Below are 24,078 nucleotides of genomic sequence, written 5' to 3'. Positions count from 1 at the left end.
GGTGGATTTAGCAGAGCCTATTAATTTACAATGTCAGTGGCAAGTGGCTTTGACAGATGTTTCGTACCCTCACACATGGCATAACGTCCCCTCAGAAAATGCTTATTTTGAATAGCGGAAAGCGGACGAGGAAAAATCCAGCGTGTACAGATTGGAAACGGATACTACACTAATTTGAATCAGCTTATCACAGAGATTGAAGCCCATCTGAGAAAGATAGATTCTGATATTTATTTCAAAGTTAACCGCATAGCCAACATACTCCAATTTCAAGCCGGAGCTCAGAACCACCTACGCTTTCCCGCTCCAATCGCATACATGCTTGGAATGGAACCCGGAAAATGGGTCAAATTTGACCACTGGCACGCCCCTAACCCAATAGATTTTAGGGCTGGCTTCTATCATTTGTATTTATACAGCGACGTTGTTGCCTCACAGATGGTGGGTGATATTCATGCACCGCTATTGCGAACCGTCCAGGTCCGAGGTATATTTGGAGATGTTATAACTGAAATCTTCCATAAACCCCACTATATTCCTGTTGCCAAGAAACACATGGAAAATATACAAGTTGAAATAAAAACGGATCAGAACACCCCAGTGAAATTTACTAACGAAAGTGCATTGTGAAGCTGCATTCCAGACCCGCGGCCTTACATCGAGCGTTTAGACGAAAACAGAATATGCATATAAAAACACAGGACTGTGGCTGGAATCATTCTTAGCAGTGCCACCAGTCACATCAGCAACGCTTAAGCGCTGTAAAACGTGAGAAGGGGGAAAAAAAATCAAGAAAACATGGTTTTCCTGAGAGAGGACCCACACCATTTCGTCTCCTATTACCAAAGCCAGGTTGGGGGTGCTTTACCTGGTTCCTATGGCACTCCCGTTATGTACGGGCATGGGATTGGATCCATATTTTCAAAACTATTTTGTTTCGTATCGCCCCTAGTTAAATCCGGCTTCGCTATAGCGAAACCCCATCTGAAAAAGGCGGCCACAAACATTGCCTCGGACGTCATAGGTAAAGCAGTGACCAAAATAACAGGTGTGAATAACCAGGAGGGTTCAGGGGTTATGGTTTTGTCAATAAGAGAAAGAGACCTCCGGGGCAGCGTGTTTGGCGTTCACAAAAACGCGCGCCGAGGAAGAAGAACAAGCCAGTTCGCAACATGAAGCCTAGGAGGAGGAAGCCTGCTGCGAGCAAGGATATATTTAACTGATTTAGTATTTTCAGTAAAAATCAATCATGGCTCTTTTGCATCAGAAATCATCAGAATGCACCCTGGCCGAACTCAACTTGTTCACCGTACCCATGACTCAACTATCTATCGAACATAAGGTCTACACCGAAATACTACCTGTGTCAGCTATAACAGACACGGGGCCTATTGAGTTCTTTATCCCCGGAGATGGAGAAAAATATGTGTTAACAAATGAAAGATTTTGCTTTATTTTTAGTCATAATGAGTGGCTGGATAACATAAACATTAATGTCCCATCAATGTATGAAACCCTTATGGAGGTAACCTTTCTGTTAAAACCTTAAAACACACGACAGTGACATGGTACCAAATGCTAGCAATGCTATATTGTTAGCCTTTTGTTCAAAACACCAGGTATACACGGTTTACAAGACATTTCCCAATGAACCTTTTTAACTACACCCTCAGCTTGCTGCCCAAACCTCTGTCCTTTGTCAGTTCTGTCCAGTTTTGGCCATTCACGGAAGGAGCGTTGAAGGAGGAAGTTGTTGGTTTACCTTATGGCAGGCTAGCGTTAGCCTTGCAGCAGCATGTGGCTAACGGCGTAGTCTGGATAGCTTGGGGGCCATGTTCTTTGACCGGGATGCAGTCCGATTTGAGCAGAGGTTTTCCTCAGCATATAGCATAGGCTCTGCTGCTGGCTTTCAGCGGAATCTGGGGTTCTCTTCCCTATGAGCTGAGGAGAAATACACAGAGCTGTTTCGCATGCAGGATCTTTGCCCCTGCATCTGATTTTGAGGTTAAGACAGCAACTTAGCTCTGTATTTGCCCGGACATGTTCCCCAGGCGATGAGAGACCTCTCCAGATGCTGGGTGTGCGTCGGTCAGGCCCGTGCAGGGCCCATGGTCCGAAGCAGCTGTCTCCTGGTCTGAGCAGGAGGCGATCTGAGCGGCTTTGGATGAGAAGTGAAGAAGGCTGTTCAGAATTCAATCTGAGATCAATTATTTATCATGGCATTATTGCATAACACTGTTTACTATAGTTCTTTGTCCTCTGTCATTTAGTTCTTTTCTTATCTGTCCATTCACAACCCAGCCAATGGCGGTCTTCACTGCATAAGGGCCTCCATTTTGTCCATTAATGACACACCATGGTTGCCTTTGCACAATTGGCTTCAATAAGTAGGCCTACATCAACGTCTGTCTTAGGCAGCTTCACTTCCTGTAGATAACAACACTTCTGTATGTCTGACTGTGTGAGTATGTGTCCAGTATTAACAGGTATACTAGCATGAGTAAATACCTTGGGTAAGTCAATATTTTTGGAATCTTCCAGCCCACACACTTCCAGGTCTGATATTACAAAACTGTTCATGGGTTTCTGTTCCCCTGGCTTATCTTGACTCATAGTGCTTAAGAGTATCCTTGGAGGCTTTCCTTTAACATTTAGCTTCCTTTGCAGATCTGTGGAGAATGTTGCGGTGCTTCCTGGGTCTAGGAAGGCATATGCCTCTATGTACTTATTCCTCATTTTAGATTTTATCTTAACTGTTACTATTGAGAGCACACACTCCTCTTATCCAGCCATTGCAAGGCCACATGTCTCTTGAACGATAGGAACTTGAGCACAAAACGCTTCCTCTCCATCAGCTGGCTTCTTTTCAGCTGCCCCAGAACATTCTTTTCTCACAATGTGTAGAATGTCTGGGTGTTTTAATAAACTTTCTTTAAATTAAATTCTTCATTTACAGGATTTACTGAGATGACCAGGAATCAGAAAGCAAAAACATTGGCCTTTTGAAGTCTAACCGCTCTTTATGTTGCTGACTTTTAATTTTTCTATAAGAAGCAAGGGTGTGAGACTGCTGGCAGTACAAACAGGCACAAATTCACTTGATGTTTTGGTAGTTTGCTGCTTTAACATTTGCTTCTTGTGGCCTTTTGCTCTCAGTAGAAATGCTCGTAGCAAAACTGCTTTCCCGAAACTCTTTCTTTGCTGAATATCTTTCCTTTTGGTCAAATTTGCCACCTGTTGTTATCTGAGATGTTACCAAAGAGTCAATCCATAGCTATTTTAGCTTGATGGTCTGTAAAGTTTACGAAATCAGCAAACCTTGCTCTTTTACCCCTTTTCTCTTGGGGTTCATAGGATTCAACGTGTCAATGTTCTTTGATTTTTGTACTGCAGCTTGGATATCACTGTAAGTAAATTGGTGGAATTATCCATCTCCATCCAAAAACTCAACATCTTCCATAGTGTTGTGACATCCTGTCAGAAACATAGCATAAGCACTTAAAGCTTTCCCATCATCAGACTTCACTTGTGGCCATTTGAGAAATTTGTCCATGAAGGCATTTGTGATCCTTATCTCATCTTTGTAATGTTTATTCAGCAACCATTTTGCCTCACGGTAACCTCTGCTAGGAGCCATGTAAATGCAACTGAAATTAGTTTCTGTGAAATACAACGTATCTTGATCATTATCAGTCTTCTGCTCTACTGCATCTTCGAAGGCTCTTATAAAAGCTGTATATTGCAGTGCATCACCTTTAAAAACAGGAATGTCTTGTGGGCAACTGAGCCAATTTATGCTGTTTCACAAATAACTGTGATGACATTCTGTTTCTGCATGACTGATAGTAGATCATCACTTATGTTAACCTGGACACAGGTCCAGGAGGGGAGACTGGATGAGACAGTTGTGGTATCTGTGAGTGTCCCACTTTTGAATTAACATGAATCCCCACATTAAAGTCAAGCCCACTTAACACCTCTCTGTGATATTTGGACGGATGCACAACTCCTCAGACCCTCTTCAGATCTTTCATGTTCTTTAAACACTTGGCTTTGCTTTCAGCTAAAAAAGTCTCTAGCTTTTACTCTTCCTTTTCAGCTTCAACTCTTGCTGTTTCAAGCTCAATATTTTCCTTAACTCTGGCTAACTCTCACTTCAATTCAATTCAATTCAATTTTATTTATATAGCGCCAAATCATGAAACATGTCATCTCAAGGCACTTTACAAAGTCAAGTTCAATCATATTATACAGATTGGGTCAGATTATACAGATTGGTCAAAAATTTCCTATATAAGGAAACCAGTTGATTGCATCAAAGTCCCGACAAGCAGCATTCACTCCTGGGGAACCGTAGAGCCACAGGAAGAGTCATCTGCATTGTACATGGCTTTGCTGCAATCCCTCATACTGAGCAAGCATGAAGCGACAGTGGGAAGAAAAACCACCCATTAACGGGAAAAAAAAACCTCCGGCAGAACCGGGCTCAGTATGAACGGTCATCTGCCTCGACCGACTGGGGTTACAGAAGACAGAACAGAGACACAACAAGAGAAACAAAAAAGCACAGGAGCACACATTGATCTAGTAATCTGTTCTACATTAGATGGTAGTAGCAGGTGAGCCGTCTTCTCTGGATGATGTCACAGTTAACAGAACGCCAGACCAGGTGTACCTACTATGAAGAGAAAAGAGAGAGAACAGAAAGTTAAAGCAGAAATGACAACACATAATGCATAATTGAAGAACAGTAGAACTCAATATAGTGAGAAAATTAGATCCTGATATACTCCAGTAACCTAAGCCTATAGCAGTAAAACTATAAAGGTAGCTGAGAGTAACATGAGTCACTAGTTATAATTTTTGTCAAAAAGAAAAGTTTTAAGCCTAGTCTTAAAAGTAGACAGGGTGTCTGCCTCACGGACCAAAACTGGGAGTTGGTTCCACAGGAGAGGAGCCTGATAGCTAAAGGATCTGCCTCCCATTCTACTTTTAGAGACTCTAGGAACCACCAGCAGACCTGCAGTCTGAGAGCGAAGTGCTCTGTTAGGAACATACGGGGTAATCAGAGCTCTGATATATGATGGAGCTTGATTATTAAGGGCTTTATACGTTAGAAGAAGAATTTTAAATTCTATTCTTGATTTAACAGGAAGCCAATGAAGGGAAGCTAAAATTGGAGAAATATGATCCCTCTTGTTGATTTTCATCAGAACTCTTGCTGCAGCATTTTGGATCAGCTGAAGGCTTTGAACTGCATTTTGTGGACTTCCTGATAGTAAAGAATTACAATAGTCCAGCCTTGAAGTAACAAATGCATGGACCAGTTTTTCCGCATCACTCCTGGACAGAATGTTTCTAATTTTGGCGATATTCCGGAGGTGAAAAAAGGAAACTCTGGAAACCTGTTTAATATGGGATTTAAATGACATGTCTTGGTCAAAAATAACACCAAGATTTTTTACTTTATTACCAGAGGCCAGGTTAATGCCACCCAGATTAAGTGATTGGTTAAGAAGTTTATTTTTTGAGGACTCTGGCCCAAAGATTAAAACTTCGGTCTTGTCAGAATTTAGATGCAGGAAATTTAAAGTCATCCAGCTTTTGATGTCATCAAGACATGACTGCAGTCGAAGTAATTGATTGGATTCATCAGGATTTATGGATAAATATAGCTGAGTATCATCAGCATAACAGTGGAAATTAATCCCATGCTGTCTGATAATTTTGCCTATCGGAAGCATATATATAGTAAAGAGAATTGGTCCAAGGACTGAACCCTGTGGTACTCCACAGGTGACCCTAGAGTTTGAGGAAGATTTATTATTAACATGAACAAATTGGAATCTGTCTGACAGATAAGATTTAAACCAGCCTAATGCTTTCCCCTTAATCCCTACAGTATGTTCAAGTCTTTGTAGGAGAATATTGTGATCAACTGTATCAAACGCAGCACTGAGATCTAACAGGACAAGTATAGACACAAGTCCATTATCTGAGGCCATGAGAATATCATTAGTGACCTTCAGCAGAGCTGTTTCAGTGCTATGATGAGCTCTGAAGCCTGACTGAAACTCCTCAAGTAGGTCATTACTTTGTAAATGTTCACAAAGTTGATTAGCAACTACTTTCTCAAGAATTTTAGATAAGAAAAGAAGATTAGATATAGGTCTGTAATTTACTAACTCATCTTGATCAAGAGAAGGTTTCTTAAGTAAAGGTTTAATAACAGCTACTTTCAAAACCTGTGGTACATATCCATTTACTAAGGATAGATTAATCATGTCTAAAATAGTGCCACTGATCAAAGGGAATATGTCCTTAAACAACTTGGTTGGGATTGGGTCTAACATACAGGTAGAAGGTTTAGATGAAGCTAAAATTTTAGATAGCTCAGAAAGCTCTACTGCTTCTAAACAGTTCAAACACTGCGCAGATTCTAAAGATTCCTCCAATGCTGCCTCACTTACTGAGGACGAGGTAATCATGTTTGGGAGGATGCCAATTATTTTATTTTTAATGGCATCAATTTTATTTATGAAGAATCCCATAAAATCATTACTACTAAGAGCTAAGGGAATGGATGGATCAACAGAGCTGTGGCTCTGGGTAAGTTTGGCAACTGTACTAAAGAGAAATCTAGGATTATTTTTATTCTCTTCAATTAATGATGAAAAATATGCTACTCTAACTCTGCGGAGGGTCTTGTTATACAACAATAGTCTGTCCCTCCAGATTAAGTAGGATTCCTCTTGGTGTGTAGAGCGCCATTTTCTCTCCAATTTCCTAACATTGTGCTTCAAGGAACGCAGCTCTGAATTAAACCAAGGAGCCAGCTTCCTGTGAATAATCACCTTCTTTTTCAAGGGAGCTACATTGTCTAATGCAGAACGCAATGAGGAAGTCACATTGTTAGCAAAGGTATCGATTTGTGAATGGGAAGAAACAGCAATGCTGCCATCTACAGGGCATTTCTGCAATACTGAGGATATTAAGAAGGGGACAGACTCTTTAAGTTTTGATACAGCATTATCCCATAAAAATCTACTATAATGGAACCCTCTTTTGGGGGTGGAAAATTCAGTTAGATTAAACTCAAATGTTATTAAAAAATGATCAGACAGGACAGGGTTGTGAGAGAATACTGTTAATTCTTCACAATCAATGCCATATGTCAGAACAAGGTCTAAAGTATGGAGCCGAGAGTGCGTCGGTTTATGCACATTTTGAACAAAACCAATTGAATCTAGGATAGTTTTAAAGGCTACACTAAGGTTATCACATTCAGTGTCAACATGGATGTTAAAATCACCCACTATAATAACCTTATCAGTATTTAACACCAAATCAGATAAGAAATCTGACAACTCATCCAAAAACTGAGTGTAAGGGCCTGGTGGACGATACAAAACAACAAACAGAAGAGGTTTTATTGCTTTGCAGTTTGGATGAGGGAAACTGAGGGTTAAATGTTCAAAAGAACTGTAATTATTAGTTGGCCTGGGACTAATTAATAAATCAGACTGAAAGATAGTTGCCACTCCTCCTCCTCTTCCCACAGATCTGGGAATGTGGAAATTTGAATAACTGGAGGGGGTTGACTCATTTATACTAACGTAGTCCTCTTGTAGCCAGGTTTCTGTGAGACAAAACAAATCAATCTGATTATCAGAAATCAATTCATTAACTAACAAAGTCTTTGGAGGGAGAGACCTTATATTTAATAGACCACATTTTATTATTTTATTTTTAGGTTCAAGGTGAACCATATTGATTTTTATTAGGTTTTTATGATTTGTTCCTTTTAGATCAGTTTTTGATCTGTTAAGTTTTGGTCGTGGGAAAGACACCGTCTCAATAGGATAATGGGTGGGTAACAGTACAGAAGCTGCAGAGAGGTGTGTTAAACTACAGCTCTGCTTCCTGGTCTGGACCCTGGGTTGTCAGCATTTAGGAGAACTAATAAATCCGGCCAGATTCCTAGAAAGAAGAGCTGCACCATCCAAAGTAGGATCATAGGATCAGGAACTTAAGTTGTTGCCTTTTCTTCAACCCTGCAGCATGCTGCAGGGTTGCCCTGCAGTAGGGCTGCATGTTCTGCTTCCATTCTAACACGGGTGGAGGACACTCTAGGTCACTCATTCCCAAAGTTGGGGTCTTGACCCAGAGTAGGGTCGTGTTATGAATTTTTTATGGGTCACTGATTTAATATGGTTTCTCTTTTCAAGAATCATATACACGCAGTTCATCCTTAGGCCACATGAGGGAGCACGTTGCCTTTTTGACTGTGGTCCCTGCTTTAGAGAAAATCCACCAAATTAGAACTCAGTCACCAAGGGAAAGAAATGCATGCTTGGTTAATATAAAAAGACTGACATGTTCTATTCAAAAGGAAAATTGTAAGACTATCTAAAACAGGGGTCACAAACATGGTGTCCACAGACACCAAGTAGCCCCAGAGGACCACATGGGGTGCCCACAAGCCTGTTCTATAAAAAAGCACAATCCACCAGTGAGCTGCATCTAAAACTTTGTTTTATTCTCCTACTCTTCCTGTTTATTCACATTTGCATTTATATAGATTTTAGAATGACAATATCTATAACAAAACATAAAAAATGTGTTTATTTTACATAAAGTTAAAGGTATACTATGCAACCGGGGTTGATTTTCCAGCGAGGCTCCCCCCAGAGGGCAAAAGTATAAGTGCACTGTCGTAAAGATGCTCAGCTGTTCTGGTTTCTCCGTCAAGCCAGGCGCGATTGTTTTGAGCTTAGCAGACAGGCGAACGCAACGAAAAGTGGAAAAAACGGCAGTACAAACAATGACTAACACAGTGAAGGTATGAACATCAAGCTTCCCGCAGCGCTATCTTGGCGAGGCGGCGGCGGCCGTGGGTTGTTTTAAACAAAATGTTTGTTCTCATTGGCTCCACCATTGTTTCAATAGTGCTACAAGCATTAATACAGCATTAATAGGGTGAATTAATGTCGATTAAATGGTGTTTTGTGTAAATTTAATGTAAAGTCAAGCTAACAAAGAAAATGGCCATAGGAAGTGCCCGAACACAAAATTTCCGGTTGATCGACTGCTTACAGCGCCCTCTAGTTTCTTAAGTCATCAATTTGCGTGTTAATTAATTAGGATGAACTTTGGTCCTCTAACTTGGATCTGCAGTGAAGCAAGATTCACTGAATCATTCTGATAATGGTTTTCAACAATTTTTTAATTTATCTTTTTGTTTCTTGTGTGTGTACATAGTTTCTTGTAAATATGTCCTTAGCTTAGGTTCTTTTCCTCTTAAATTTGCTTAGTAGTTTAGGTAAGTTTCACTAGCCCAGTAAAGACGATTTATTGATTGAAATGTAGTGCTAATTCAGATAAAAACATTCCATAGTGTTGTTCTCTGGATGTTCATTTATTTCTGTTAAAAAATTGTTATACTTGACAGTCAAACTTTTTTACAGTAGCAGGCCACACACTATCAGGTAGGAGGGTGCACTTATGCCGGTGCCCGAGCCCCGAAGGGGAGAATTTTGAAAAATAGTCTCCCTGATGTATTTTGGACGCTTTCAAGACAGGTGTTTATTTAAAGAATAGAGTTAGAGTGCATGTTTTAAATTGAATAAAAAGCAAAAAAAAAGTGAATGATGAATTCTTCAAAAACAACCTTTGTTTTTTTTATTATTATTCTTAAAACATTTTTTTCACATGTTATCATGTTTTAACAAGTTTTTGAACAAATTTGCATAAAAGTTGTTGAATTTGAATTACTAGCACCATATAAAACAGATCAGATTAGGTGAATAGATGACAATTTACTAATTTACTAAAGCTGCTATAGACGGCGATTTGCCGTCGTTGACCGGCTACCTTTGACTGCCCTGACTTGAAGAGAAGTTATCACAATTTTTTTTCCGTATGTGTTGCTGTTAAAAAGGAATGCCAGTGCTCAAATCACCCTTTCAAATATTGTCCTAACATCAGCTGTTTGGGCTGTTATTTCCTAGACAATACCTTACAGACCGAGGATAATTTATTAAACATTAAATCACTGGCTGTGATCCAGGGTCAGGAACAGAATAAACAAGAGCTGTACTTCAGGTTAAGTATCAGTCTAATCCATGTAAACTTATAAAAACATTTATCTAAACAAATAATGTTGCATAGCTACACTTGGTTACAACCCCAGAGATACCATAACATTAGCCTGCTCTGCCTGCTTCCACCAGATATGTTTTAGTTTATTAATAATCCAAAAAAGGCTAAAAATCTCAGATAGATAGATAGATAGATAGATAGATAGATAGATAGATAGATAGATAGATAGATAGATAGACTTAAATTATAACTGGAAGACTCACCCCATTGTTTCCTGCGTTCTCGTCATGCATCTGTTCTCCAGCCAAGACTTCATCATACTTTAGCCAATCATCCTGCAAGGCTCTATATCCATGGATTCTCCTGCTCTTCAGCTTAGCTCTGATCCACCTACACCCCACCTCCTTTGCGCTCTCAGGCTCCTCCTGGCTTCTTTCTTTCATCTTGCCTCCACCACCAGTGTCCAGACCCTGGGGGGAAGACTTCTCTAATCCTAAAATTAACATCCAAGCTCATGGCTGTTCACAGTTTTCACGTCTTCTGCCAGAGTCTGAGCACCAAAGAACTTTTACTGATTTGTCAAAAAAATCACTTTAATTGCCTCTTCTGTTTGTGTGAGTTTTTTCAGGTGTAAATAGTTGTGTTACAGAAAGTTATTTTAGTTTTATATTAATCATTGTTATATCCCTTGAAAAACCACTGAAGAAAACTGTATATTACTTTGTGATAAGCAATTTGTTATATTACTTTTTTAGATGCATCACCCAATCCAGATGAAGCCAGCTGACAGTGAAAAAAGCAATGGTAAGGATTTTCTAGCCTTCAAACTTTCTTATCTGACTCTTGTTGTTAAAGTGTGACTTAACCCCCCCAAATAAAAAAAAAAAAAAAAAGATAAACTGTTTAAATGCGACCTAAGGGCACCGCTTTAACGTACCGTGCAATTATTTTACAATTTCATGTGAACTTTTTTAGTTCTGCAATTTTTGTCCTAGTGCTGCCCTCTTAGGATTGTACAATGGCTATTGCAGTTGGTGTGTGGGGAGCGGTCGCTAGCCTAGCCTATCTTTAGCTTTACTTCCCTTCCTCCCTATACTTCCTTTTAGGCCATGGGGCATGCCATAAAAAGTTGCTTAGAAAAAGACTTTTGTTGAACATATCACAAAACTACAAAAGGACAGTTGATCTTAGGTAATTTGAGGGTGCTGATTCCAAAAATGCAATGTTCCAGATGCTAAAGTTGCACATTAACCCTTTGAGGGCCAAATCATGAGTGAAAATGCTAATTCTCAATTTTTGCTCTTTACTATAACATACCTGTCTACAAACCAAACAAATAGATATGTAAAATAGATTTTAGTGTTTCCTGATTTATACTGGAGGTTTCCCTTCAAAAAGTGAAATATTCTTATCATTAGACCAGATTATTAACCCTTTAATGGACAGATGGATCAAAAAAATATATATTTTTTATCTCTCCTCCTTATTGCAAACCCCTCATAATCAAATGAACTGAAAGAATAGTTAAATGGATGGTTTCTATTCCAAACATTGAATGTTCCAGTTGTTCAATAAGCTCATTAACCCTTTACAAGCCAAATGTATATAGTTAACACATTTCAAAAATTCATAGATACAATGAATAGAACATTTTAATTGAGGCATCTATATATATATATATATATATATATATATATATATATATATATATATATATATATATATATCAAATTCGAGCTGCCATTGGAGTGTCTATCAATTCCAATTTTAGTAAAGATAACATCTCGTAATATGTACCTACATATACATGTAGTGCCTAGTTAACATCATCGTCTTCATCATCACTGATGTCTATTTCAGTGAGTCCCAAGTCATCAGCTATTTCTTGGACATTTTTACAACTTATACAGTTGCACAGTTCTGAACACTTCATCCCATTCATGTTGCAGGAGCACTTTCCCTGGATACAAGACATCTTCTTACATAAGCAGGCTATAAGATTCATGACAGAGTCAGGGGCAACAGGCTGAGTATTCCATACAATATCCAGAGCATTTTCTTCATTCAGAACCCAGCCGTTGTTAACTAGGCGAGGAGCATCAATTTTCCTCTGAAAACAGTGGCGGTGTATGGCAGCCTGATAGTTAGCACGCAAAGTGTGACATGTCAGAGAGTCCTGGTTTGGAGGGAGTGTGACACCAGTCTTGTATGACCGTTGGAAGATTTCGTATCTTGCATCATTGACAGAAGTCAACACATGTTTGTTGTACAGAGCACAGACGAATGACTGGAGGGCTATCATGTTCATGTTATCTAAGCTCCAGTTCTTTCCAATATTTTGGAACACATCTATATACTCTTTACTGCTAATCACGAGTTTGAAAGCTTTCACCTTTTCTTTTCCTTTCAAAGCACTGACAGAATGACAGCCTGTAAAACAGTGCAGGCCAATCAGACCATCACAGATATCACTTCCCAGTTCATTGGCAATAGACGACAAAAGTATGGTCCTGGAGTCTGACCATGGGCCAGCATGCACAAACAAGTCAGCTTTCAATCTGTGGGCTGAAGCAATGCATGAATTCATCTGTGTCAGAACTTCTAATCACAACATTGTCATAGCTATCAGATGTGTAAGAGGCATGGAGGATCATCCTTGTGTCAGCCTCTTCGTGATCTGCTTTAAGAGCTGTGACTTCCTGTACCACAAGGGCACCATCTTTGGACAGCAGAGAGTGGCATTCATGGCCACAAGTGATGAAGACGCTGGTACTCCCTAACTTTTTTGGGGAACATTTTGACCATACAGTGAACATGTATTCCACTAGACTTTCCTTATTTTTTTCAGAAGACAAATACTTCTTGAACTGCTTGGGCATCTTTTGATCACCTATAAATTGGGCCATAAATTGTACAGCTTGAAAGAACATGTCTGATTTTGCCATAATCAATTGAAAAGAACAAAATGTGGTATCGCAGCATCTCAACTGTGCTGTGACGTGTTATATTAAGTTGTCAGTTATCATAAATTTATCAGTCTCACTCAGAGCAGAGCAGCAGTACATTCATTAGGCTTACCTGGATTTTCTTGGGCGTGCTGGGCTCTCTTCAATAAACGCACTTGACTAGCTTTTATCCTTGTAACATCAGTATATTTCATGTAACAGCGTCTGTGATATCCATAACAGTGTTTTTTCATGCACAGGAGACAGGCCAATGGGTTTTCTGTACTGCCGGTAGTGGTAGTGTGTGTGGTCAGCATCAGCAAGCAATTTATCACAGTCACTGCCAAAATCTTTTGCCACATTGTGACAAATCCCTTCCAAGGATAACCATTCTTTCGTACAATCACTTATTTTTCGAAAATTTGCCTCTAATAGTGATGTTAATTGTCCTTTTTCATTTGGTAACAAGTGTATGCAGCATTTTAATGGGGGCTGCCATCTTGGAAAACAGCGGCAATGTGACCAAAGTAGGAACTGAGTCAACAGAAAACATGGCAGAAAATGGTTGGTCCAAAAACAACTTTTGAGGTCTCCTATCTAATGTGCAACTTCTGTATCTGGAACATTTTGTTTTTGGAATAAACATACCATGAACTATAACTATTGTGAAAATTGCATAGTTTTTTGATATGTTTAGTAAAAGTGAACAATTTCAAGGCATGCCCCACGGCCTATTTAGCTTCTCTTTCTCTGTCTAAGTCTTCCCCTTTCTCCTGATCTCTGTGTCTGATGCTTAGTTATTCCTCTGCTTCCTTTAGTGATAATGGTACATGTAATAAATGTAGTGTTTTTGTAGCTTTGGAGGCGAGGGTGTCAGAATTGGAGGCCCAGCTCTGTGCTGTTGAAAAACCAGCAAATAGCCACAGAGATTAGCTTCACGCCAGCGTGAATAACAATCTTACTGTATTTACGCTTATCCTTAGCCAGCAGTTTTAGGTAAGATTCTATGTCGCCCGTTCTGGCCCCTGGCAGGCATTTAACTATGGTCCCTGGTGTCTCTAGTGCCACGTTTCTGACTATTGAGCTCCCAATAATCAGGGTCGGCTTCTCGGCGGGTGTGTCGCTGAGTGGGGAAAATTTGTTTGAAACGCAGACGGGTTGGTGGTGAACTGGGGGCTGAAATCTAGAGCTATGCTTCCTACGAACTGTCACCCAGCCGGCCTGCTTACCCGGCTGCTCGGGTGCTTCTGGAGGACCACTAAGTGAACTAACGCTAGGTCTATGTGGCTCCGCGCTAGCAGAGGGGGGGCTATCAGCTGGTCTTTCCATAGCACGGAGCCGGGACTCTAATTCTGACACCCTCGTCTCCAAAGCTACAAAAACACTACATTTATTACAAGTACCATTATCACTAAAGGAGGCAGAGGAATAGCTAAACATCTGACACAGAGAGCAGGAGATAAGGGGAGACTTAGTCAGAGACGGAGAAGCTGAAGTAATAGTAGGAGAGGAAGCCATTGTGGAGCTAAAGCTAGGCTAGGCTAAAGCTAGGCTAGCGCCCTTCTACCACGCCAAGAGAGCAAACCGTGAAACACGAGGAGTTCCCAAGCGTGATGTGCAGCAACAGAAAATGTTTTAAAAGTGCTTATGTGTTAGAAACAGATGTTACAGCAAAAAGATTAAAGATAAAAGCGAGAGAATCTGAAGCAACAAACCGTTGCTCATGCAGTGAAAACAGGAAGTGATACAATACGCCTTACCGCAAACAGGAAGTGACGTCAGCCAAACGGAGGTAGCAGCAGCCTACAAGTTATCATGGCGGAACCAGCGAGAAAACAGCAAAAGCACATTTCAGAGCAGGCAAGAAAGAGGAAAAGGGTTCTGGACAGAGAGAGGAGTCGTACACGGGTGAACATCGGCCAAGCTTTTTCCGAATGGCAAGAGCCATAGAGAGAAAGAGTTGCGACACTCCCATTGGACTCCGTTGTATGCTTTTTGCCACCAATAACAGCTGAAAAAGTAGTAGGGTGTATGTTTATATGTATTTACCGTTAAATAACGCAATCGCTGCTGTCTGTCCCATAGAAGAACATGAAAGCCAGCGTATGTTTTGGAACTATAGCGGTTTACACGAACCAAGTGACTGCCCTGGCGGTGACATCAACGAGTGTCGCAACTCTTTCTCTCTATGGCTCTGGCAAGAGCTAAAAGAAAAAGAAGGCTGCAAGGCTGACGCGGACCTCGCGTTTCTGCTGATGCGATTGTAAGTAACATTGTAATGGTTTCTCTCTCTCTCTGTGCATGTTCATACTTTCAGTGTGTTAGTCATTGTTTGTACTGCCATTTTTTCGACCTTTTGTTGCGTTCGCCTGTCTGCTAAGCTCAAAACAACCCGCCTGGCTTGACGGAGAAACCAGGAGAACAGCTGAGCATCTTTACGACAGTGCACTTTTACTTTTGCCCTCTGGGGGGAGCCTCGCTGAAAAATCAACCCGGGTTGCATAGTACACCTTTAAAGGTATACTACGCAACCGGGGTTGCATAGTATACAACCCCGGTTGCGACCGCCTCGCGACCGCCTCGCCAAGCCGCAGCCGCCGCGGTAGCGTCTCGCCAACATAAAAAAAAAAAAATAATAATAATAATATTAAAACTCAATATGCTTGCATGTTTATTTGACGTTAACACGCGGTTCTTTGTTGTTGCTTTCGCGGTGCATATAGTGAATGGCAGGGCAAAAACACATGGAGTTCTCGCCGTAAAGCGAGACTTCTGTGGGTGCGGCCCGAGAGCTCTTGCAATTGCAAGTGCGGTATTTCCCCCACAGACCCCCAGGGCGGCCGAGAAAACCTTTGTTCGACCTGAAATGACTCATTTAATCATCCAAAACGGTATGGAACACATTAATTAACTGAAAAATGTTGCATAGTATGCCTTTAAGTACTGGATGAGCTGCTTTAAGACCACTTTCTCAAACACCTTTTGTCAAAAAGAATTTTTTGAGATAGGCCTGTGATCAAGTATATAAACTGAAGTTCCTTTATAACTCACGACAGAAGTGGATTCAAGGAACAGGTTGTTGAGCATGATGATAAAAAAATCTTCGACAGATTAGACCAGGGGTGTCAAACATACGGCCCGTGGGCCGGATCCGGCCCGCCGAACAATTTAGTCCGGCCCTATGGCTAAATGAATTATCATTATTAAAATATATATATATATATATATTTTTTTTTTTGCAGTGTCCTGTCTGGCAATTTGGCAATAAGAATTGTTGTCTTAATGCCAAAAAGAGCTCATCAGATTTGACTTTCACAAGTGGAGCAGTACTGCTTTTGCCATAGTGCTCCACTTGATTTATGAATGTGAATAGTTTTATTATGATTCTTGCGGGGATTATCTCAAATGATATGGACACTACAATGGGAAAGTAGGAGAGGAAAGGAAGAACAAGAAGAAAAAAAACAAAAGGTGAAAGAAAGAGGAGATAAAAGGAAGAGAATGATAAAACAATTATTGAAAAAAACATGTACTTCGTTTAATTGAAAATATGCAGTTCCTATATTGTCCACAAGAGGCGCTGTGTTTTAATTAGCAGATTAAGCTTCAGGTGTGAAAAAAGTTTAATCATTTCTTAATTTTTATCTGTTTGATGTATTTTGTCATGTAGGACAGTGTTTTTAAGTTCCTAAAAATCTGAATACATATTTTTTAACATTGTATAATCACTGTGATCAGTTCTTATGCATAATGCACAAGTAAATGTTTAACTGAGTAAAAGTATTGTTGAAATTGTACATACATTTCTTAAAAACGCTGAAGTTATTCATGATATATTGTGTAAAAGTAAAATTAATTTAATATAAAAATCAACAACAAGTCCACATTTATTAGTTCTATTTAATCTTGCAATGAGTTAACTCGTGTGGCCCTCTTGAGATCAGATTAAGCTGTATGCGGCCCCTCAACCAAAATGAGTTTGACACCCCTGGATTAGACAAAGAAAGTAGCTCAAAATCAGTTAACCTTGGTCCACTAATAGGACTACTACAACTACTAATAGGAGGAGCAGCAGCAAATAATATATCACTGTGTGTAACCTTGGGAATTTGATTGAATTTGACTTTGTAAAGTGGCTTGAGATGACATGTGTTGTGAATTGGTGATATATAAATACAATTTAATTATATTGAAAAAAGCAGGGGACCCAAAACAGAATGTTGTGGAACTTTATTCCTGACTGCACAAGGCTCAGTCAAAACATTATCACCCAAAACAATTTAAGTTCTGCCAGAAAAATAGGATTTGAGTGACATCAGCATCTTGTCTGAGATGCAGAAATAATGATGAAGTCTGTCAAACAAGATGCAATAATTGGCCGTGTCAAAGGTAGCAATAAGGTCCAACAACAAGAGACCTAAAGCACACTCAGAGTTGATATTTAATAAGTCGTGAACCACTGTTGTCAACGCTGTCTCAGTGGAAACATTCGCCCTAAAATCAGATTGAAAAGGCTCCAACAGATAATTTGCCATTAAATACTGGATGAGCTGCTTTAAGACCACTTTCTCAAACACCTTTTGTCAAAGAATATGTTTTTGAGATAGGCCTGTGATCGAGAGTTGGTATCTAGTCCAGACTTCTCTAATAAGGTTTTGCTCAAAACTGCTGATGCCGGAGAAACTCCTGAAGATGATGAATAACTTAAAATGGATAAAATATATGTGCCAAGTGTAAAGTAAAGTTCCTTTATAACCACTCCCACCTGCCAAATACAATCTTTTGTGGAGAAAGGAGAGAGGAAAAAAGGGCAGACCGGCAGAAAGCCGCTCGGCGCTGCCCGCTCAGTCATGACAATTAATAGCAAACCAGTATATTAAAAAATCAAAAACCCCTCTCCCTTTGAGCTCAGTATATTTCAGTTTTAGTCATCAGTCACGTCAAAGTTCAGTTTTTTTCCCTCTTCTTTGTTCCTAAACTTAAATATACTTTGGTAAAACCACATCTTAACAGAAATAAGATATTCAGGGATTTTAACATAACAAAACCCATCCATGAATTAGCGGTAGCAAAATGTAAATTTAATTTAGCATGACGCCAACATAGCTTCTTCAGAAAGCAAGTGGTCTTAACTCACCAAAATGAGCTTTCAACACGAACGCACAATGGACACCCTGCGATCTCTGCTGGTGCTGCCATCAACCTAGCATGACAAATATTTCAAATTATCTTCTGGAAAGTGCAATGACTTATTTACAATAATTGTTTGCATTCAAACTCACCAGACAGCCACTAGCTTGCGCTCTTATCAACAAAATGACTCACAAAGTTCAGCATGCCGTATATAATGGCATGCCTTGTTCATTTCCAAAGTGTAGCAGATCACAAAACCGCAAGTAAGGGCCGAAAATGATAATCACATTTCCTCTTTTCAAAATAAAAGTTTTCTTCTAAAATAAAAGAGTGTGAGTACATGAATATAAATATCAGGAGAGAAAAATTAAGTTTTCTCTACTGGGTTACAAACAGCACTCCAAAACCAATCTCACAAGTGTTCAGTGGGGGTAAAACCAGGACTACAGACAGGCCATTCCATCCTGTCCACTTGCAAGTTATGGAAGTGGTCCCTGATAAACCTAGCCCTTTGGGGTCAAGTGTTGATATCTTGTAAAATAGATTTTGGTCCCCCAAAGTGAACATATGGGATTGTCATTGATTGCAGAATCTTGTCTCAACATCTATTTGCATCAAACTTGTGACTCATGACAAGCTTTGTTCTTGTATTGAAGAAGAAACTAACCTACACCATAAACATCACCACCACCAAAAACTGTTTGTCATTGGCAAAAAGGGATTGGCTCGTCTTTTATGTGTGCAATCCTAATACTTAACTCTGCTGCTCAATCTGCAATGGATTTTCCTTAGAAATGTAACACATTTAAGAGGAATTAAACCTTTTTAATGATTCATCAGCCAATTAATTGAGTAAGTGCATATTGACTTATTCTAACTAGTCTTCTATTCTAAAATAAATGCTGGTATATTTATGTTGGTGAATATTCTTTGGTATATTCTGTGGTATATTTATATTTAAATGTCTGTACACTGAGAGCATCTGAAACCAAAGTTAAATTCCTTGTATGTGCAAACTTGGCCATTAAATCTAGTTTTGCAATGAAGCAAAAGTTACTTTCTTACTTTTTGTGCTATGTTTTGGTATACCTTGTGGTCGAATATATTGTCCTTTTTTTAGAACATTTGAAAATGTGTGTTTCATTTACTAACTAGGATTTTCTTACAGAAGTATAATTTTTAATAATTCATTTGCATATTGAATTTAGTGTCACACTGTTCAGATAGTTCTAATGATGTATTGTTTGTATTCAGCAGTAGAGGACAGAAAACTTTTTATTGGAATGATCTCCAAGAAGTGTAATGAAAACGACATACGACTGATGTTCTCACCATATGGACAGATAGAAGAATGTCGGGTACTTCGAGGCCCCAATGGACTCAGCCGTGGTAAGAACCTCTGTTGCTTTTTCAACACCAAATATCTTCAGTAGACATTTGCAGTGGGTGGGACTCTTATTTCTGTTTCAAATTTGGAAAATATACATTCTTGTCTGCGCCTGCATAGCAGGTTCATGGATCCCTCAAACTGTTGCCAATGCATTATTTGATTAAATAGCAAAAATAATCTTTACACTCTTTGAATTCTGAAATAAAGTGCAGCACTGGCTCTAAAAGTTCTCCATTCCCCAGCTCGAAGTTAACTTACAAACTTAGTTGCATAATGCGACTCAGAAATACACTTCAATACAGAACATGCAAAGTTTGATGAGAAAAAACAACTATTATAAGAAGAAAACATTTGTTATATAAAAATGTAGTTGTCAGGTTCAAACACCTAAAACATTCATTAACAACACAAGAAGGAGAGACAACAATGAGATTGGTTTTCAAATAATCTTGCAAGGAGATCGAACGGAGATGCTTAATACAGATGTCCAAATCCGATCTGAAGCAAATCCGTCGCCCCCTCTCTATTTATTAGGAAAGGGAATCCCTGGTTCCATTGTCAAGCTAAGGGGTAGGGATAAGCAAAATAACTGTGACCTTCGAGATAAAACCAAGCAGTTCACACAGTGCAGCACTCCAGATGGCTGAATAGAGTTCATAAAAACACTTATCATAGTCACAATATATTTCTCTGGTTTCTGCAGGCCTTCTGCAACTATAAGAGAGAGATCTAAAACCTTAAAACTTCTTAGTAGTAAAGAGTAAATATATATGATAAATACAATGAAAATAGTAAATAACATAAAATATGTAGACATAGTAATAATAATTCTATCAGTAGTACATATTCTAACATCATATTTCAGTGAAAAAGTTCCGGGTTGCATACAAAGGTGAAATTCATTCATACTTTGGAAGTGAACACTTTTTACAACAATCAAAACAATTATCAGTGAGAATGCTATACAGCATTCTCACTTATTAACTTCCTTCAGGTCTTGATTATTATTTCATACGTTTTTCGGCATCTAACTACTCCTGCATACTTCAACCGATTTAAACAATTTTCGTATCAAAACGTTCAGCTCGTTCACGACATTACTGCTATGTCTTTTTGTAATTATAACTTTTATAATATTAAAATATTTAACTTTTTGTGCGTTTTTTTCTCTCATTGAAATTGAATGGAGAATCCTTCAAATTCTAGAAAAATTTCAGCTTTTTGACAGCTTACTGCTTCAGCATACTTTCAGCTATAAACGCCATTCAACTTTTAAGATGTAGTGATATCTTTTGGCTATTATGGTATGTTTCAGCTTTTTCATATCTTTCATCACTTTCGTAATTTAAAATAATTTTGGCTTTTCAAGAAATTCAGCAAATAACATGCGTTGCTATGGTCGTCAAGGACGCTCTTTTAGAGTGCGCACTCTAGAAATTAAAAAAATTCTTCTTCTCCGAACAACTTCTTCTCACTCGCTCAATTTTCACCCTATCCACATAAATTATACATTAAAACGTAGGAATTTTTGTCTGGATTCGGAAAATGTAACCATCATTGGTGTGGGATTTATAGATTTTTCGCAAATCACCTCAGACCGACACAAACCCGAAACCTCCTCCATTCATTTCCTATGGAGCGGTTTTGAAAAATGACGTTTGAAAATCCAAAACATCCCATGTTTTCGCATCGTCGCTACTCCTAAACCGTTTTATGTACAGACATGAGACTTTCACACATGAATGTCCCAACCCTTCTGGCACTCACAAAAAAGGAATTTTGTGGATAACTGTTACGGTTTTTCCGCAGGAACAATTTGTTCGGGAGTAGCGAATGTGCAAATTCCTAAAAATGCTTTGGAGCTGCATTTTCCCACATCATCCACCTTTTTACATCGTCGCTGTGCCTACACCGATTCTTGTACAAACATAAAAATGAGCTTAATGGTCCTCAAAAGCCTGCTGATACTCATGGTGAAACAATTATTTTGATATCTCTTATACTTTTTGAGTTACAGCGATTTGTTCGGGACCCTTTTCAGAGGATTTCTGAAAATCCGTAAAAACCGCCTTTAGATCATAATTTTTTACGCCTTTATTAAACTTTTTCCAGCAAAAAACGATAGCTTTTCTTCTTCCCCTATCCGTTACGAACTAAACGCAGAAAAAATTACGTCTCTACCATTTATAGATCAGGAGATATGACGCGTTGTTCGGGGCAAAGTTCTCCATTATAATCCAATGAGACTTACTGCGACCAAAGTGTCTGCACTTCGGTAGACTGGCCGCTGCAGGTGTGTCAGTGAGTTTCCATGACGACGGAACTCTGAGGGCCAGAGGGGGACGCTCCATTGAGATACAATGGCAACTTTCATCGCTCACTGTAGTGGCTGTGATTAATGTAGAAATCTGAAATTCGCACAGTCACTTCCTCTTAACATTTTAAAATTTTCATGTGACTTTCAGTCATGTGTCAGTTTTCTGTCCCATTTGGATTTTACATGCTTTCCTACTGGGCCTTTGCTTCCAACAGGACCTGGCATGATAACCAGACACGACCCAATTGGCCAATACAGCACCACCCACATGTGGGAAATGGCACTACACACCATTTTGGTCAAATGTTGTGTTCTGGGCCCAGATGTGGTGAGGCTGAGTTTCTAAAGGAGGCCAATCTGTCCCATGAACTTTTATCACGTTTGGTGACATTAAGTATTGGCACCCCTATTTGAGGCACTTCCCAGTACAGGATTTGGACCAAACTGAGAGAGTATAATCACCTGGTGATACTGAACACAATGTTGTTATCCGCTAACAGTTAGCATGTTGCTAACCGGAAGTAGCTCTAGGAAGGTCTCACCAACTTCTGCTTCACAGAGTCTGTTCTTCCTTTAGAGAGAAAGCTCCACAAGAAATTTGGGCAACGTCGCATAAAGCATCTCCAAGCTATGAGGTGTCCAAACATCCAATGTTTTTCAATGGGGGACCAAATCCCTTATGGTCCCAATACTGCATACCCATATATGGCGCTACAGTATAGCTCAGATGGAAAGTGCAGGTTTTTTGTATGCAAGAGGTCGTAGGTTCGAAACCTGGCGTAGGTGACTAAGATTTTTGTGTTATAATCCTCACAGTGTGTATATTAAAACATGTGTGCTGATCCCATGAAGTATTTTTTTGTACCACCCGCCATTTTGAGTTACCATGGCAACATTATAAATGACGTATTTTCTCCCTATTTGAGGTTCATCCCAGTACAGGATTTGGACCAAACTAACAGAGTACACTCACCCAGTGATACCAAACACAACCATGTTAGCGGCTACGGTTAGCATGTTGCTAACCGGAAGTAGCTCTAGGAAGCCTGTACAAACTTCTGCTTCACAGATTTGGTGAATTTAGCATTTTCTCCCTTTTTAGGCACTTCTCAGTACAGGATTTCAACCAAACTAACAGAGTAACATCACCCGGTGATACTGAACACAGCCATGCTAGCGGCTAACCGTTAGCATGTTGCTAACCGGAAATAGCTTTAGGAAGGTCCTACCAACTGCTGCTTAGCCAGGGTTCTTCTGCCTTTACAGACAGAGAGGGCTGCAGCTGTCAGTGAGTCTCCATGACAACGCTGCTAGCAAGAGGCTACTAGGAGGTCCATTGACTTAACATGGCATCTTTCAACGGCCGCTGCGAGGGCTGTGAAGGCCATAGGAACCTGAAATTTGCAGTGTTATTCCTGTTGCTATGTCTGACGGTACGGTACGCACCAAGTGGCAGGCGCCTTACTAAATTTCTTCAGAAATTTTTCTAGTTATTATTATTATTCCGTACGTTTTTGTGCGTCTAACTACTCCTGCATACTTCAACCGATTTCAACGATTTTCGTACCAAAATGTTCGGCTCGTTCTCGACATTACTGCTATATCTCATGGTTATAGTACCTTTATACTTTTGAAGTATTTGTACTTTTTGTGCGTTTTTTGCTCCCATTGAAATGAATGCAAATTCCTTCAAATGTTTAAAATTCTTCAAATTAGTTCTTCTTATACAACTGATATCAATACTATTACTACAACAGATACTACTACTACTACTGATACTACTACTACTACTACTACTGATACTACTACTACTACTACTACTACTACTACTACTGCTGCTACTGCTACTACTACTGATGCTACTGCTGATACTACAACTACTACTGATACTACTACTGATACTACTACTAATACAACAACTACTACTACTAGTACTACTGATACTACTACTACTACTACTACTACTACTACTACTGATACTACTACTACTACTACTACTACCAATGATACTACTGCTGCTACTGCTACTACTACTGATGCTACTGCTGATACTACAACAACTACTACTGATACTACTACTACTACTACTACCAATGATACTACTGCTGCTACTGCTACTACTACTGATGCTACTGCTGATACTACAACAACTACTACTGATACTACTACTAATACAACTACTACTACTACTA

At 39.4% G+C, this 24,078-nt stretch overlaps 1 protein-coding gene across 1 annotated transcript in view; it reads left to right on the top strand.

Annotated features, from left to right (window-relative positions):
• The window catches only part of LOC105922190 (CUGBP Elav-like family member 1), a gene marked incomplete at its 3' end in the record, with an annotated part of 75,746 nt that extends 60,454 nt beyond the window's left edge, over positions 1-15,292 (top strand). Inside the window, exons 4-5 of the mRNA XM_036129154.1 lie at positions 10,857-10,905; positions 15,132-15,292. Coding sequence (XP_035985047.1) covers positions 10,857-10,905; positions 15,132-15,292 — 210 coding nt within the window. The remainder of the gene's footprint in view (positions 1-10,856; positions 10,906-15,131) is intronic.
• Positions 15,293-24,078: the final 8,786 nt, after the last annotated feature.

This window comes from Fundulus heteroclitus, unplaced genomic scaffold, assembly GCF_011125445.2.
Source record: "Fundulus heteroclitus isolate FHET01 unplaced genomic scaffold, MU-UCD_Fhet_4.1 scaffold_142, whole genome shotgun sequence".
Taxonomy (NCBI): Eukaryota; Metazoa; Chordata; class Actinopteri; order Cyprinodontiformes; family Fundulidae; genus Fundulus; species Fundulus heteroclitus.
The sequence above is the reverse complement of the archived record's forward strand: the minus strand, read 5'-3'. Positions and strand labels throughout refer to the sequence as shown.